Raw genomic sequence first — 17,924 nt, 5'->3', positions numbered from 1 at the left:
TAAGTAGCTCAGTTTGCCATGGTCTAAATACAGTTGCTTTATGCTGGTTCAAATCCTTCCCTTCCCGTCCCTTTCACCAGTCCTTCTAAAAGCTGAGAGGGAGAAAAAGATGGGAAAGCAGAAACCTCCTGCATTGCCTGCACTTCTGCTGGAGTTTGCTTTCTTCATGCCAGCTTCGTCGGCACGACCCAGTCTGCCCCTGGCTGGGGAGGCGGTGGGGGCTACTTCCAGGCCACTGTGGAGCTTTCTTTTAACAAAAGGCTTTACAAAATATCAGTAAATTGTTCTTTGTTTCTGTTTTGTTGCTGCTGCTGTTGTTATTGTTTACTTTGCTTGTCCAAACTACAAACCTTAGGCGTAATCTTAAAAAAAACACAAAAACCCACCGTCTTGGCGGGTCTCAGAATCCTTTCCCTCTGGTTAACCACTTGATTTTTTCCGAGTGTGATCACAGACAGCATCCCACAAGCATCTGTGCTCGTGCTCTGCCCGCCACAGGCAGGAACAGATCCCACGTGGGTCGAGAGTCTGGCCTTCTCCAAGAGACACCTTGTTCGGCTTTTTCCGGGGTGTGTGAAATCGGGCTTTCTGTTTCACCAGGTTGGGCGCGGCTGCCACCCTCTCTGCGCCGCCTCCTCTGTCTCTACCTTCTCCCCGGCAGTTCATGTGTTTTAAGCCAACTTGAGACTGGGGAATGCCATCTTAGAGAGGTACAGCGTGCAGGGCTGTAAGGATCTTTTATGATGACACTCTCGCTCATAACATCTCTCGTTCTTTCAAGCCTGTCGGCAGCTGAGTTTGAGAATCCGCCTGAGTTCTCCACACCTTTTGAAAGATTGGCACTCCCAGATAAGAACATGGAAAGCTGTTGTGTGGAAAGGAGGCAGAAATTTCCTCTGTGCAGCCCTAGAATTCAGAACTCGGACCAGTGAGGCAAAGTCCAAGGACACTTTTGCTTGGTATAGGCCAGAATTTAGCACCCGTGCTCACCCCACATCAAGGCAGGGGGCTCTCTGGCCCTAGAGGCATCTGAGCAAAGACCTGACAAACGTCTCCTAGGGATGTTAAAGGGGTTTCCCTCTAGGTGAGAGATGACCTGGAAGATGATTCTACTTGGCAAGATTTTGTATTTCGGTTGGTGTTAACTCCTGAGAGAAGAGGGCTGGGACGTGCTGCTCACCAGCTAAGAAGGACGGCAGTGAAATTCAGGTGTTCCCCAAAAACAGAAGTGGTAGGTCACGTGATGGTGGTGGGAGGAGAGAGAGGGACGCAGGATGGCCATCTGGGGCATTGGATGGCCACATGTGGATCTGTATGCATTCCCAGAACACTGCCAAAGCTGGAGCCTTGTCCAAGGGGCGGAGATGAGTGTAGCCCCAGAAATAGGTGTGTGAGCTCCAGGTTGGACTGGACCAGGCATTGCCAGGGTCTCAGTTTGGGGCAAGGGTGCGGACATATTGAAGATGGGTTGAGAGTTAGACCTTAAAATACTGGAAACTCATGGACCTAAGAAAGGCAGTAGCCAGAGGGGCTGCTGTCCTACCAGGGAGGAAATCCAAGGGGCCAGCTTGTGAGAGGCTCATCCTCACCAAGGCAGGCATCTTCCTGAATGCTGCAGGTGGCTCCCTGCACCCATCAGCGGGCCTTTCCCACTGGCGTTCTGTCCAGTTGGGAATTCTTTCTAGGCTTACATGCCATGGATGTTCTTGATACAGTGCAGGTGTGGCTTCCGTGTCTGGTGAACCCACCCAGGTACCATGCTTCATCTGTGTGCATCCTGATTGAGGCTGCTTGCTGGCATCTGGGTGTGCGGTGCAGATTAGACCACTGTGGTAGAAAGAGGTAGACAATACCCCGTTGTATGTTTTAAAAATAGGCCATTGACTTCTATTTTGGCCTGAGTCTAGGACAAGGCTCAGGTCTGCCTGATATGTGGGCAGCTCCCAACTTCCTGCTTTGGTATAATTGTCCATGGCTGAGGCCTAATTCCAGACATACTTCTTGGGCCCTCCCCTGTGACGTTTGGGGTGTGTGGTCAGAAAGCCAAGACTGATTCCTGTCCTTATTTAGCCATTACTAGCCACCATCAAACAGAGGTAACTTTTGGACCTTCTTGACTTGAGGTCACCTCTGTTTTCCCAGGCGCGGCGAGCCATCAAGAGCTGACAGAGTCATCCAGTAGACAGCAGAGAGCAATGTCTTGGCCTCTCTGCTTCCTAGGTGACGTTGGGTGATTCCTTTCTCTCACTTCCCGGCATCATTTCCCCATCAGGCAGATGCAGGGGGATGGGCTAGGCCAGGTACCTGGCCTGGTCCTTCCTGGCCATGATGCTGAACCGCTCAGGCTGGGACACTGCCAAGGGGAAAGGGTATCTCTCTGGAAGGAGGTACTGGCTGCCCATTTCCGGAGTAGGCCTGCTTACAACAGGAATATTAGCTATTGATTGCTGGCCCTGCCCCTCACTAGTATTGCAGCCGGCCACTCTGATATTAGAAGGGAAATAGAGATGGTATCGAGGATTTTATCTGCTACCAACAATTGTACTCCTTCCCCTGCTTGGCCGAAGCCTGGGTAGGAAGCTCTGCTGCAGGAAGGCTTTGCACCAGGGAGTCGGCTTGGGATGGCTGAGCCAGCTATGGCTAGACCCTGGCCGAGGGTGGCCAGCCCAGTTTTCAGGTCAGGACTTCACCCCTAGCTGGTCCTAAATGTAGAAGCCCCAGTCCTCCAGGGTTGGGTGGGAGAGAGCAGCTGCCCACCTCCATCCCAGCCCCTCGGTAAGCAGCACGGGGCCTTGCTTCTGCAGGCCTCTGACTGCCAGGCTTCAGCTCCTGGGGTCAGAAGTTTTGGCCATCCACACTGAGGGTCTGCCATCAGCTTTCTCTTCCACATCCAGGTTTCCAAGGCGGGCAGTACCTGTCTGGTCCCATGGCATGAGATGTCTCTGGTAGCAAGTTAAGGGCTGGCAGGGAGATGGCTTGGAAACTGACCTGATCACACCTCACCTTTAAAAAAACAAAAAACAAAAAAAAAAAACCTGCCCTAATATTGGCATCCCCAGCACCTGGCATATACTAAGGACCTAGTAAATGTTTGAACTGAGTTTATTTGATTGCTCACATTATAGGACAGGAGCCCAGGCAGCCCCAAAGCATTAGATCCAACATTCTGGTCAGGGAGGGCCTAACAGGAAGCCGGCTTTGGAGTTCAGGAGTGGCGTTCTGGTGTTTTGCAGCAGGGAAGGACAGAGAGGACTTGGACGCATACTTGCTGAGTGACCTTGGGCAAGTTGCTCCCCATCTCTGGACCCTAATTTTCTCACCAGTAGATGGAGCAGGCTGGACCAGGTGGTCTCTGAGGGCCCTTCCAACTTTGATTTTCTGCTTTGGATCCAGATGGATTTTATATAATCAAGCAGGGGCATTTTTTTTTTTTTTTTTTCCACGCAGCTTAGCTCGGTTGGGCTGCACATCTGGCAAACCCAGCTTGGCTTTGGCCAGCCTCACTGATCTGGGTGGGTTCCCTAGTTCCTTGGTCCTTAAGGGGGGCACTGTCCAGTAAGAATTTCTAAGTTCTTTGGCCCTAAGGTGGTCCTAAGGAGGGCACTGTCCAGTAAGGATTTCTAAGTCCAAAACGGGACTCACAAGAAGGCAGGGGTCATGGAGAACTGAGCACTGGGTACAGGCTGTTTTTCTTCTTGTTTTGTTTTTAAATTCCAATAGTTGTTTTCAGTTACATAGTGTTTTTAAACATGCAACTTACTTTCATTTTCATCACAGTGTTTCTGCAGAGAAGGCATGCAGATTGGGAAAGTGAGACTCAGAAAGGTGAATGACTTGCCCGAAGTTAACCAGGGACTGTAATCAGAGTCCAAACCCAGCTTTCCTGGTTCCTCACGGGGTGCTCTTCCACAAACACTCCAAAGTCGAAATGTAGATACACATCTGATTGGATGGCGGAAGCAGGGAGAGTAGAGAATTAGATAAAAGGAGGGAGAGACCGAAAGGAGATAGAGAAACCATAACTCTTATCTAAAGAAGTAGCAAATAAGTCTCCATTCAAATGCCAGCTCTGCTTGATGTGTGGTGGCTGCGGAGAACACCGTGAGAATGATTCTGAAGCTGTGTGTCTAGGCTCAACAGATAGTGACTGGCAATGTCTACCGTGAACGTGAATGTGTTGGTGGTGGTACATATCCTCTTTGTTATCCCTGATGTAGTCCAAGCTTCTCATTTATAGATGGGGAAATGAAATCACAGAAGGAGAAAGGACTGTGGTTATGACTGTCATTGGCCGTCTCTGATACGCAAGGCATGGGGCTTGGTTCCAAGCTTGAACTGAATCAACCACAGTCTGCCCACAGGAGCAGCCAGCCTAGCAGAGAGACTGACGGGTAACCCATCCCCTGTGGCAGGACAGAGGAGAGGCCTGCCTGCCAGGCTGAGAAATCAGGAGGGCATTCCTGGAGGCAGTGCAGCCCTGGCCGAGATGGTGTCTAGAATGAGGTGGTTGACAGGTGCTCAGTGGGAGATGAGGCTGGAGAGGTTGCCGGGCAGTTGTTGAAGGACCTTGTTGAGTGTGGGCTTGATCTGGTGGGCAGTGGGGAGCCAGGGCAGCACTCTGGGCTGGATAATGTCTTGGCCAGATCTGTGTTCCACAACAGTTACTCTGCAGTTGTTCCAGTGGCTTCGTGGAGACAGGGACTTGAGCACTGTGGCCAATACTCAGGAAGTAGCTGACCCTTTTTTTTTTTTTTTTTTTGAGACAGGGTCTCACTCTGTCACCCAGGCTGGAGGGCAGTGACAATCTCGGCTCACTGCAACCTCCACCTCCCGGGTTCAAGTTATTCTCCTGCCAAAGCCTCCTGAGTAGCTGGGATTACAGGCGCTCGCCACCACACCTGGCTAATTTTTGTATTTTTAGTAGAGATGGGGTTTCACCGTGCTGGCCAGGCCGGTCTCGAACTCCTGACCTCAAGTGATCCGCCCACCTCAGCCTCCTCAGGCTGGGATTACAGGCCTGAGCCACCAGGCCCGGCCGGGAAGTAGCTGACCATCTTGATGATGGATGCTGCGTGACAGAGACCTAGCAGAGGTCACAGGGTTAAAGACTGCCTTCTCTGGAAAAGTCCTGGAGGAGGGATCCCAGCTCCTGTTGCCAAAAGCTTAGCTCATCCTGCTTTTGAACATCTAGATACTTGCCACCTTGGTGAAGGATAGTAGGGAGTATTTGACACATCCCCTTTCCATTGAGTCCTCATTCCTGCCAGCCAGGCCCACCAGCCTTAGAAAGATGTTGAGGTTCCTAGAGAACTCTTCCTATTGGTTATGGGGAGAGAATGAGAAAGAGCAAACAATGTGTGTAGCCCAAGAGCCAGAGATACGACCCAGACAATAAGAGGGGAGAGCAACACGCATGACCCAAAATCTTTCCTCATCTCCTGCAGAAGTAGCTGGGGTTTCTCTGGGAGAAGGGCAGCCTCCTGAGGGTTCTGATGACTGCCTTGAAGTATCTGAAGCTCTGTTACGGAGAACCTGCCATGTACTCAGACATGCCCCTGTGAGCCCTCAGCCCCAGATTCCAAGTCCTTGAGAGAAGAGAAAAGGGAAGCCGATTTGAGTCATTGTATGGAAGACATTTCTGTCATCTGCCAAATTAATGATGAAGTGGTGAGCTGTTTGACAGTGGTGGTAACTAAGCAGTGGCAGGATGCCCAGTGGAGACCTTGGGCACTGTGAGCTGTGGGGTGGGTGATGTGTTCACAGGGAGGGTCAAAGCCCAGTAAATGAGAACATACCCCTGGCAGCAACGGGGGCAGTTCCCAAAAGCTGAGCCAAATGCTATCCATTTCCTGCCCTGCTCTCCAGCGGGAAGCAGGAGCCAGCAGAGGGAGCGGACATTCCTCCTGCCAGAAAGCTGCTGCGGCAGGAAAGCCCTCTCTGTGCTGACGAGGACAAGTTTGTGACAAGGGGAGACTTGGGAAGAATTAAACCACCTTGTTTGCTTTTGGTTTCCAAAGCCTGTTACTAGTGGAAGCTTGGTGGCGGGGCGCTGGGGTCCTCACCCATCTGACAGATGGTGAAGTGAAGGCAGGGCAAGGGAAGGAGCTGAGTCGCGATCATGTGAGACCCGGACGGGCTTGCTTGGTCGTCCCTTAGCCCCTCGGTCAGACATGGTGTGTAAGGGCAGGGACCTGTCAGCCACCCAAGAGGCAGCCATGGACCCTGCCCTCAAGGGGCTCGTAGTATGGTGGAGGGGGCAGGCAGTGACTGAGTGCCACGCTGGAGAGGTTGACAGGAAGAATACCGTTGGGGCCAGGCACAGGGCACAGCCAGTATGGCTTGTCTGGGGAAGCCTCTCCGAGGGGCTGACATTTGGGCTGAGGAGGAGGAGGCAGTTGGCAGTGAATAGAGGTTGGGAGTGTGCCAGGTGAGAGGGAGCCTGTGCCAGGATGTGATGTGATGGGCAAGTTTGGGGTGGCAGGGGCCTGGACTGCAGGCTGGGATGTGGGGATGGAGCCAGGAATAGACACAGGAAGGACTTACAGTCGGGGAGAGCCATGGAAGCTTCCTAATAAGGGGAGCAACGCGATCCCAGGAAGAGGTTCCATGGCCTGGAGGGGCTGGGCCCTTGGCCGGCTGGCCAGTGTGGAGTCCAGCTGCAGTCCCCTCTGGAGGTGGCCATGGCCCGAGCAGGAGTGGCGGCTGGGTGAGACTGAGGGCAGCTTTCCTGCCTGTGACTGGTGGCCTCTAGTGGATGTTGGAGCCTAAAGGAGGCCCAGCTTACTGCCCTCATAGGTTGGGGCAGAAGGCAGGTGTGGTGGTGAGAAGCCGAGGCTGGTGCCTGCTATCTTAGCAGACCCCTTACCTGGGGCTGCCCAGCCTAGCCCTCCCCACCCACCCCAGCCAGTGTTCTCAGGCCCGAGAGTAGAACTGTCGGACGCCCTCTCATGTTAATAGTTGCTGGTGGAAGCTCTCTCCAAGTTAGAAAAGCTGTTCGCTGCTGTGATTTCATTTGACTCTATGCGATAGTCCTAAGAACCAATAGCATTCCCACTGTATAGATGAGAAACTGAGGCTCAAATTGGCCAGTTAATCAGGAAGACAGGCCTGGGTGGGGCGGTGGGATCTGCAGCTTCTTGATAACTGCCTGTCTGTGGGGGAATAAAACCCCCTCCCCATTCTGGGCCTCGCCTGGCCCTGTCTGCTTCCCTGCAGGTGGGGGAGTCTGTCTGATAGATGCGGCCTCCTTTTGGGGAGGAGGACAGAGGTGCTGTGTCAGGGGTGGATGTGTTCGCTCCTCCAGGGGACAGAAGCACCACCCCCTCCAGCTCCTCCGCCCTGCTGTCCGCCTCCAGACTGACAGAAGGCAGGGTCACCCCGCTGAGAAGGATTAGAGAGGAGGCGGGGCGCCCCAACTGCTGGGCTCCAGGCCACAGTTGGAGGTGGGGAACCACTGCTCTTCCCCGCCCCCAGGCCCCACCTGTTCCAAACTGACTTGGCTCTGGGAGCGGCAGCCCCTCCTCTGGTTACTGTGATGAAGCCCCCTGTCCTGGGCGTGGGACACTCTGGTTGGAGTCCAGCCCTGCTGCCAAATCCCTGTGTGTCCTCGGGGAGCCAGCCTTCCCTCTCTTGGCCTTAGCTTGCTCCTCTGTCCAGTGGGGAGTGCTGGCCACTCGGAAGCACATGGGTCTGGGCTGGTCCTGCCCTCCACAATCTCCTGGCCAGTGAAAAGAGGCCTGAGGCAGAGGAGAGGGAAGAAAGCCTTTTTTTGTTTGCCAACACCTCCCCTGCAAAGGTCAGGCTGTGCTCCCCTCCCTGCCCGGCAGCCAGCCTGGTGCCTAACGTCTGCCCAGCGGCAGATGACCGGCACTGGGGCTCCTAGCAACAGTGGACAAAAGGTTACTCCTGACGTGCCAGGCTGCCTCGGCGGCGGCTGGCTCAGCCCAGTCGCCCTCCCTCTTAAATGGGAAAAAAAGTTGTGGCCCTGACTTGTGTGCGTGCCTGTGTGCACGCATGTGGACATGTTTGTGTCTGCACACTCGAGCTGCCTCTCCCTCCCCCTCTGAAAAACGTGAACTCCACATGTAGCGCCGTAACTCTCACTGATGAAATGGAAAGTTGAACATAAATCAATGTCTGCCGCCCAGTTAGCTATGCATCAGCAGGCAGCGCCTGGGAGATTTGCTCGGTAACAAAGCACCCAGTGGCTGCTTGGGCCTCGACTGCCCCCTAACGCAGAGCCAGCCCCATGCCACAGAGCCCAGCTGGGCCACACGCCACCTCCTCCTGGCCTTCCAAGCCCGGGATGGGACCTCACTCCTCTCTTCAACCTTTTGAGGGAGGGAATGGGGAAGGAGTCTCTGGCCTCTTGGACTTCGGAGGCCTGGGCTCTGTTCTTGCTACTGCTCCTGGCGAAGCCCTCACTGGGGCTGTAAACTGACTCCCGAATCTCTGGCTTCTGTGCATCTGATACTGGAAGGATGGGTGTCAGTAGCTTCCTTCACCTCATGCTTATTAAGAGCTTGGGCTGGTTTATCCTTTCTCCTTTGGACCTGAGTTTTTACTTTGTGTTTTCTTAGAATGGAGTGATTTTTCCCTGTGCCTGGAAGCTGCTCTGCCGCACGTCAGCAGCATTCCCAGCACAGTGCTGTGGCTGCTCCCCCTGCCCCCACGAGGTCCTTCTGCCCCTCATAGGGGGACCCGAGTGGAGACCCCTTCGGGGCTGGAGAGTATTTTTCTTTTGTCTCTTCATAGCTGACTGAGGGGTGGACTCTCTTTTGCTCCTGTCCCCACCTACCTTCTCAGCAAATTGCACTGAGGTTTTTCTCCTTTTTTTTTTTTTTTTAAAGTCAAATTCCTTAGCCCTTGTAGCAGAAGAGGTTTGAGGAAGAGAATTCCAGCAGAATCCTGTAATAACATGCCTCGGTATGACATGGATCAGGATAGACCCCCTGACTAAGCTCACGCCACATGGGAGGAACCTGCCCTTCAGGGGGAGTCCAGGCTGGGCTCTGGGCCCAGGCACTGCCCTGGGGGTCAGAGGCCATTCCAGCATCCAGCTCAGTGTAAGGCACTGTTCTAAGTGCAGGGACCCACAGTATGGGGTCAGGTTCATGTCCTGTTTCTGCCTAAGTTAACTCCCAGGCAACCTCTCCCTGAAACCACTCCCTCTCCGAAAGAGGGCCTTAGAATCCATGAAGCTCCTGGGCCAGGCCCACCTGTGATCCTGTAAACTTTTCTCTCAGAAAAGCCCCATCTCAGGCCAGGCATGGTGGCTCACGCCTGTAATCCCAGCACTTTGGAGGCCGAGGTGGGCGGATCACCTGAGGTTGGGAGTTCGAGACCAGCCTGACCAACATGGTGAAACATCGTCTGTATTGAAAATAGAAAAATTAGCCAGGCATGGTGGCACGAGACTGTAATCCCATCTACTCGGGAGGCTGAGGCAGGAGAATCGCTTGAACCCAGGAGGCAGAGGTTGCAGTGAGCTGAAATCACACCATTGCACTCCAGCCTGGACAACAGAGCAAGACTCTGTCTCAAAAAAAAAAAAAAAAAAAAAGAAAAGCCCCGTTTCTTGTTTCTTGCTCAAGACCAAATGGTGGGAAAGAGACTGGGGACATGGTGGGGTGGAGGGACACACCCTTCATGAAGTGCCAGGTCTGTATGCAGCACAGGCATGGGGATGGGGAGGGCACCCCGCTCGGCGTCAGGGAGGCCACAGAGTGGCTGTGAACAGGGTCTTTGGAGCACGATGGCCCTGCGCTTGGCTGGCAGTGTGATACTGGCAGTGACCCAGCCTCTTCAGGCACTGTTCGCTCAGCTGTGCTGTAGGAGCAATCACGCAGCAAATCATACCGTGTCTTTTTTGGAGATGTGGTGAGGATTGACTATACATATAAACCTATATTCAGGCCACATGTGGTGGCTCACACCTGCAAATCCCAGCACTTTGAGAGGCCGAGGCAGGGGGATCGCTTGCGGCCAGTTTGAAACCAGCCTGGGCAACACAGACCCTGTCTCTACAAAAGAAACATCAAAAAATTAGCAAGGCTTGGTTGCATAGGCTTGTAGTCCCAGCTACTCGGAAGGCTGAGGTGGGAGGAGGGCTTGAGCCCTGGAGATTGATACTGCAGTGAGCCTCGATCACACCACTGCACTCCAGCCTGGGCAACAGAGCAAGACCCTGTCTCAAAAGAAACTCAGAAATCTATATTCACGTCAGTAATGGTTTATTACTGCTGTGGAAAGATGACTGGGCTTCAGGATCCGTGTTGACCAGCAGCTGAGCCTGGAGCTCCCAGCGTGCCAGTCAGCTCATCTGTCCCTTCTGTCTTGGACAGGGAGGTGCTGGGTCCCATCCCTCCTTCACCTTCTGTGAAGGTGGTTCATGCTTCCTGGCGGCCTCTGGTGTCACACAGCCTGGGTGGGCACATGGGTTCCCTCAAGAAAGTCAGTTCACCTCTCTGAACCTCAGTTGCTTCATCTGGTAATTGGGGGCGATGATAGCCCTGACCTCTTATGTCGGCTGCGAGAATGCCGTGAGGTGATGTGTGTGAAGCCCCACCTGGTGTCTGTGCTGGGTTGGTTCTCGAGACCTTAAAGTTGTTGTGGGCATGTCTGGGACTGTTCTTTTCTAGAGGCCCAGGTCTTTCAGTTTACCCAAGAGCAAGAGCTGCCTCAGGGTTTCTCCTCTTTCCAGGAGGGAGTCTTAGGGGCATGGCACAGCCTTAGTGACATTGATGTGTGGAAGAGGTTCTGGGTATTTTTGAGATCCGCTAGCTTTTTAGTGTTTAACCCTTCAGTTTGACCAACATGTTTGGCACAACTAAGCACCAGGCCCTGTTTGGCCCTTTAACACGTTACCTCTCTTCATCTTGTCCACCTGATTTACCTCCCTTAGCCCCTGCCACCTTGACTCCTAGTGCCCCTGCTCCACTGCACAGGAGCTGCTGGGGGAGGTCGAGGCTGGGAGGCAGGTGTTGTGTGTCTGGGAGCCTCTGATTCTTTTCCTCCCAGGCTTGCTACTATGAGTTTGATGGAGACCAGCTCTGACCTGGGGAGCTGGGTCTTCACCTGTGCACCTGTGTTCTGTCACTGGTGAATTTCACCTGAGTATCATTTGAGTTTGCGTTCCCGACCTGTAAAACAGAAGCAACTCTCCCTGGTTCATCAGCTATGCCTTGTACCAGTGTAAGGTGTGTGGTCAGAATGAATGGCAGATGGGAAATCCGACAAGTGCTCCTTCCCAGAGGCTGGCATCTGGTCATTCCTTCCTTCAGCATACATTCATAAGCCACAGCTTTCTGCCCAGCCCCGCTGTGCTCCCAGGGTTGGGAGGTAGGGCAGCCTCTGGCCCCCACACAATCATAGTCCACAGGGCAGACCTAGGCTAGGCTAACCAAAGGCGAGCATGTGGCTCGTTCTCCTCTGTCAGGTGCTCTTCCCATCAGTGGTGCCCCTTCATTAGAAGAACGAAGTCACAGCTCTTCGTGGTCTAGCCCTGCTACCCTCACCCCACTGTTGGGCCAGCTGTTGTTGCACAGGGCAAGCGCCAGAGCTGCTGGCTCTCAGACCTGGTCTCTGCCCCTCCATCAGTCTGCTGGGGATTGTTCTACGGGCTGCAGCCTTCTCCTCTCCCCTTCTTGAAGCTTCTTCCTTCTCAGATCACTTTTATTCAAGAAGACTTTGACAAAGTCTTGCCCTTTCCTTGGCTCAAGGTCAAAAAAGTTATGCCCAACATGCATATCTAGTTAAGTTCCTCTTTGCCAGATTAATTGTAGTAGCCAATCCCAAGGAACTTACTCAAGTTGAAGAGGTCCAAGAGCTTAGAAACTTCGGTCTATTTTGGGAAGTAGCTTTACTTTCCTGGACTACAGTGTCCCCACCTGTAAATGCAGCAGTGTTAGAGAGCGTGGATGTGAGAGTCCGGGGGTGAGCAGAAGAGACCTGGCCCCTGTCTTCTAGGCCCTCAAGGGCTTTGGGGGCAAAAGAAATGGGGGACTACTTGTAGGGCCAGATGACTCTGGTGGCGATTGCTGAAGAGCACCCAGCATCAGGTGGGGTTTCTCTTGTTGAGGGGCATGCGTCCAACCCCAAGAGCAGCTCAGATTAGTAGGCAAGAGGGCTAGCTCCGTGGGCTAATAAGGAAGGCTGTGTGAGGTAATAAGGAGGGCTGAGCCAAAGAAAGAAGGTTCCTGAAGGATTCCACGAGGCGAGGCAGATTCTGAGCCACAGCTTGGTGTATTAACAGCTACCCTTGGTAAGGGCTGAATTAAGTACTTGACTCCTGATATCTCAGACAGTTCTCTGTGAGGCAGGTAGGGTGGCCGCGTTTTACAAGGGAGATAAGTCAGTTTCAGAGGGAACTATAGGCCGGGCTCCATGCCCCATGAATCTGGGGCTTTTCCAGCAGCACCACAGAGCTGCTTCTCATTTTCCGCCAAGTTTGCCAGGTATTGTTGCACCTGCCCGTGTGACCGTGGGCCCGACCTCTGAAATCTGTGTCTCTCAGAGTCCTGGTTCTTTCCCTGCTCCATCCTGTTGTTTCATCTTAACAGAGGAAGGAGGAAGAGGTCTTGGGCCATTCCCCAAGCTTCTCGGGGAGGAAGAGGCATGAAAAACCACCCAGTCATCCAGGGGGCTGCAAGACTGAAAGGGAAAAACTTGGCAGACTTTGCTGTTCCGTTCTTAGCCCTCTTCTGCTCAGTGGGCAATTGGGGTTGAATTAGGGGCATTCTGGATTTGTGGTTTCCAAGGCCTTGCAGCCCCCCTTCCTAGTTGGATATGGTGAATCATTACTTTCTGTAACTGTCTGGGGTGAAGGGGCAGGGCAGGAAGGCTGTGTGCACCCGTGTGGCTGGAGAGCTTAAAGTAAAGCAGGAATTCTCTGGGTGGATGAGGCAGTGCCTTTTTAATATGCACCTCACCTTCGCCTGTTGTTGTGATTAACAGTGGAGCCTGGGTGCTGGCGAGCGGTGGCTGAGGCCAGCAGGCAGGAGTGGGATGTGTCTTTGCAGCACTGTCCATTTTCAGAGCACAAGGAAATCTTTTCTTGGGGAAGAGGATCGGTTTGGCAAGGCCACGTTCACCCCATGTTCCAGAGGACTGGAGTGGGTCTGAGTCCTGGGCCCATCTCTTCCTTTCCAGGCTTGTCTCTCCTGCACCAGTAGAGGTCAGGGAGAGAGAGGGGTGCTGTCTGGATTCTCCCCCTGGGGCACAGGATTCCCAGCTTCTGTGCCAGCATTAAAGAAGGCTGGGAGACGGGCATGGTGGCCCACACCTGTAGTCCCACCCACTTGGGAGGCTGAGGTGGGAGGATTGCTTGAGCTCAGGAGTTTGAGGCCAGCCTGGACAACATAGCAAGACCCTGTCTCTAACTTTTTTTTTTAATAAAGAGAGCTGGCTGTGCAGGGCTGGGATGTGACTTAGCGGGGCAGCAGGTAGGATGGAAGGAGCCACTCACAAATGGGAATCTAATAGGTTTCCAACTTGAGAAAGGGCATAGAAACATCTTTGGAAAGGAACAGAGTAGATACGTGATTCCCAAGATACAGATTGTATTGCCATTTCCTTGGTCAAGCCCCCAGATGTTAGTATCCTTCCCCTTGGCCTGGTGGTCCCATCCCCACCATCTTGTGCATAAAGTCCTCTAGAACCACACCCAAGCCTGCCTTTGGGCTGCATAAATGCCATCCTCACGGTCCAGAATCCCCTTCCTTTTCTTCTCTGCCAGGAGACACCTGTTCATTCTGCAAGTCCTGCCTAAATGTGACTGTTCTGTGGTCACTGCTCCCTTACTCCCCAGTGCACCAGTACCTCTGCCTCTAAGTGTTGCACCCTGGTCTCACTGGCCAGCCTGGAGCTCTTTAGGGAAGGGCAGAATACTGCTTGTTCACATGTCTCCAGCACTTAGCTCAGGGTACTGGGACCTAGTGCCCGGTTAGACTGACTGCCAGGTAGAGGTGGGCTCTGCCCATGTGTTCTGGATATTGGGCTGTGTTCTTGAAAAGAGTGCCCCGTTGTATGGATACATGTGGAATACATGGAGAATCTCCAGCAGGAAAGCCCTCCTTAAGCATTTAATGGCTGGAGGCAAAGTCACGTCTCTTATACCCTGCCCCTTCCCAACCACAGCCATTCAAGGTGGAGCCTTTTCCTGGCTGAGATGACCCCAGAGAATCCAATTCTTCGTGAAGTCACACCACAGGAAAGGGTCCAAACAGTTTGAACCTGCCAAAAGAACTCAAGGCTGGGATTCAAGCTCCCAGAATATTTGTGCTGGCAAACAAAGGAAGGGCTTCTTCCCCAGCATGGTGGCAAGAATGAAACCGGGGAGACCATCAGCAAGGAGGGTTGTGAGCAGCCAGCTGGGCGTGAGCGCTGGCTTTTGTGTTCCGATGATGCACTATGACTGTGTTCAGGGGCTCAGAGACCCAGGGCTCATTGATGAGTGAGCGTGGAGGGTGTTGGTGTGACAGCCGAGTTCAGGTGTGCTGGCGCCTGGCCAGTGCTCATTCTGTTTGTCTTCAGCGGCATACATCTTGGCTCTGATAATTAATGCCTTAATGTCACTACACTTCAGTTTTCCCCCTTTGTAAAATGGGGTTAACTTTTGCTTCATTTGCCTTACAAGAGAAATGTGGGGTTAAAATCAGAAAGTGTAGCACTGTTCTGTTTTTCCTTGAGAATTAAAGAAGACTCCAGTTTTTTCCCTCTTCAGTCTTGAGGACCATCATCTAACTCAGGGGTCTGCAGACTTTTTCTGTGAAGGGACAGCTAGGAAGTGTCTTAGACTTTGTGGGCCGTGAGGTCTTTGTAAGCAGCCGTGGACAGAACACGAGTGAGTGTGGCTCTGTTCCAACAAAACTTGATTTGCACCATGTTCCAATAAAACTTGATTTACATTGTATTCTAATTAAACTTAATTTATAAAAACAGGTGGCAGGCTAGTTTGACCCTGACTTGACTGTAGCTCAGCCTGGTGGCTGTGCTCTTGGGGTCCTTGTGCTGCAGCCAAGACCAGCCTTTGCCCTGGTATGCAGCTTGGTGCGAGGGACCCAGCCTAGACTTTGGAAGCAGGTTGGACCTGGAACCAGTGAGCTCACATCTCTGAGGCTCAGTCTTCCCATCTATATCATGGCAGTCGCAGTCCAGGCGCTGGCGAAAGAGGCGCTGGCAAGCAGTGTGTGGAGGAGCTACGCGTTAGGTTTTGGACGCTGCCTATACTTTTCATTTGCCATGTTTCCTCCCTTTGTTTGGGAAACCATCACTTGCTGATTCTGTTCTCCAGGAGGCAAGTGAGTTTCATGCCTGGCGAGCAGAGCCTTCACTGAGCGCCCCCTGTTCATGCCTTAGCAGGGCTGTCCAGGGAAACCAGATTCCTAATGGTGCAAACCCTGCACCCTCGCTGTCTGCCCAGTGCTGCCCTGGCTCCTTGGAGAGACTGCTGGGAGGAAGGGAGGTCAGCTGGGGCCTTTGCTCACACGGAAATCAATGAACCATTTGCTCACCTTTGCAAGGAGTGGACCTCGGTGGCTGTAAGGATCCCTGGTATTTATGCAGAGGTGACTATAAAGGGGAGATGCAGTAGATTCCTGCTTTCTCTAACGGGTAACTTCCCCACCGTCCCAGGAAGATGGTCTGCACCATTGCCAGACCTCTAAACCCAGCCCCCTCCTGTACTCTCCCCAGAAAGGGCCATTGATTGTCATGGGCTCTTCTGCTGAGTAGCCAGGAGCCCCACCTGACTGTGAGCTCTCGGAGACCACGCAGAAGCCCGGGCAGTTATTCCACTGCTGTGTGGCCCAGCTCAGCCCCCTGAGGACCCACCTACCGTGCATGTGCCAGGCCCACACTGGGTGTGCAGGCAGGCAACTTAGTCACCTTCTGCCCTCAAGTTGGTGTCTCAGCCCCAGCTCTGGCCTGTAAACACACACACTCATACACACCCTTCACACAACCCCTCTCCAAGCCATGCCAAGTTCATTCCCGTGGGTTGAAATGAGGAAATAACTTTTCCGCCAAAGACTGCATGTAAAATTGACTTGCTTTCCCTTCTTCCCCCCCGTCTGGTCAGCTTCCCTCTCCTCGGGAGCTGTGGGTGAGGCAGACCATGGTGACAGATTCCGGATGTCCGTGGCACCTGAGCACACTTTGGCCTTCTCCCCAGACTGAGCTTACGCCATTTTCTGTCAGTATTTGGGACTAAGGAGCAAATTGGATTGTCTGTCAAGTGCCTTTTGCTGTGTATAATTATTGTAATTTTGTATTCACTCAATTAAAGTGACACACCTAACAGGCAGATTACACAGGCCACCAGTACCCGCAGGTCGTCTGCGTCCCGCTGCTGGTCGAGAAAACCCAGTCCTTCAGCCTCTCCAGAGCAGTGGCCAGTGTCCTAGGAGTCAGGAGGGACGAGGATGTGTGGAGTGTTTTATCTCTTAACAACCTAAAACCTCAAGTCCCCTTTCCTCAGCAGCCTCCTGTGAAGACAAAAGGCAGATTTGGCTGGGTGGTAATGGCGTCTGTCTGGGTAGCTGTCAGCAGTTTACAGAGAACTCTCGCAGCTTTCGTGACCCGTGAGAGAATCATAGCCTATACTCCCCACCTCGCTTGAGGGATGCACTGCCAAGACCCAGGGCGACAAGGCCAGGACTCCAGCCCTAGTGCTTTTCGGGTTTTGGGACCAGTGCCCTCAGCACAGGTCACAGCCTGTCCTCACACTTTCCCTCCCAGGCATGCCTCTGAACCCGGAGAGCCAGGACTTGAGTCTCAGCTTTATTTCTCGGCAAGCCCGTGATTTCTAGACAGGTGTAGGCAGATTTGAGGAATATGGGTGGCATTTGGGGAAGAAGCAGTGAGTTTGGGGAATATTTAATAACACATAGCTTATTTTCTCCTTTAAAAAATTGGTATAGGTTTATTTTGTTCTTGGTTTTGTTTTGTTTTGTTTTGCTTTGTTATTTTGTTTTTTAGACAGGTCTCACCGTCACCCAGGCTAGAGTGCAGTGGCATGATCACAGCTGACTACAGCCTCCACCTCCCTGGCCCAAGGGATCCTCCCACCTTAAGGGATCCTCCCACCTTTGTCTCCTGAGTGACTGGGACCACAGGCGCACACTACCACACCTGGCTAGCTTTTGTGTTTTTTTGTAGAGATGGAGTTTTGCCGTACTGCCCAGGCTGGTCTCAAACTCCTGGGCTCAAGCAATCCTGCCTCAGCCTCCCAAAATGCTGGATTACAAGTGTAAGCCACTGTGCCCAGCCTGTTTGTTTGTTTTGCTTTTTTTTTTTTTTTTGGTTTTATTTTTAAGGAGCTATCCTGCATCCAGCTCCAAGAATCTTTAGCTCAGAAAACCAACTTGGTCACCCTTTTGGTACTAACTTTTCTTCCTGGTTCCTATGAGCCCCAAGGTGTTAGATGTGCCTGCCCAGGGGCTTGTTGGGTCTTGCCCCTTGCGCATGGCAGTGTGGTCGCCTGCTGCCTCAGCCCTGCTGCTCTGTTTGGGCCCTGCCCCGAGGTACCTGTGGGGGTGAGCGGCCTGGCCTGGAGGGGTCCACATGGCACCCCCAGATACGGAGTAAGGAAAGGCTGTGTGTTTAAAGAGCACTTGAAGGGCTGGAGCAGGAAAGCCTTCATGAAAAAGGATATGTGGCCTTCAGCAGACCTGGTGAGGTGAGGCCAGACGTCAAGCTCCTGCTTTCCTTGTAAAGGGCAAGGCGAGTGGCCGCAGGAGGATGGGGACCAGGACTGGGGATCCTGTGTGCCTCGCACTGCCAGCTGTGCCACAGCCCTGCAGTGTTTGTGGAATAGTCCTCGTTGCCTTTATGAGGGCAGTGAGGCTCAGAGCCGTTGGGAAACTGGACTCGGAATGAACCGGAGGAGCTGGGATTGGATCCCAGGCCTGCATAATGGTGGGCGC

At 53.0% G+C, this 17,924-nt stretch overlaps 1 protein-coding gene across 37 annotated transcripts in view; it reads left to right on the top strand.

Annotated features, from left to right (window-relative positions):
- The window catches only part of SSBP3 (single stranded DNA binding protein 3), a 181,222-nt gene that overhangs the window by 127,290 nt on the left and 36,008 nt on the right, over positions 1-17,924 (top strand). The window contains exon 6 of one of the 37 annotated variants that reach the window (XM_063613163.1): positions 2,950-2,952. The exons of the other annotated variants lie outside the window; for them this stretch is intronic. Within the exon in view, the coding sequence (XP_063469233.1) occupies positions 2,950-2,952 (3 nt within the window). The remainder of the gene's footprint in view (positions 1-2,949; positions 2,953-17,924) is intronic. 37 annotated transcript variants of the gene reach the window in all.

The sequence above is a fragment of the Symphalangus syndactylus genome, chromosome 19 (genome assembly GCF_028878055.3).
Source record: "Symphalangus syndactylus isolate Jambi chromosome 19, NHGRI_mSymSyn1-v2.1_pri, whole genome shotgun sequence".
Lineage (NCBI taxonomy): Eukaryota > Metazoa > Chordata > Mammalia > Primates > Hylobatidae > Symphalangus > Symphalangus syndactylus.
This window is presented reverse-complemented; position numbering and strand designations above follow the sequence as displayed.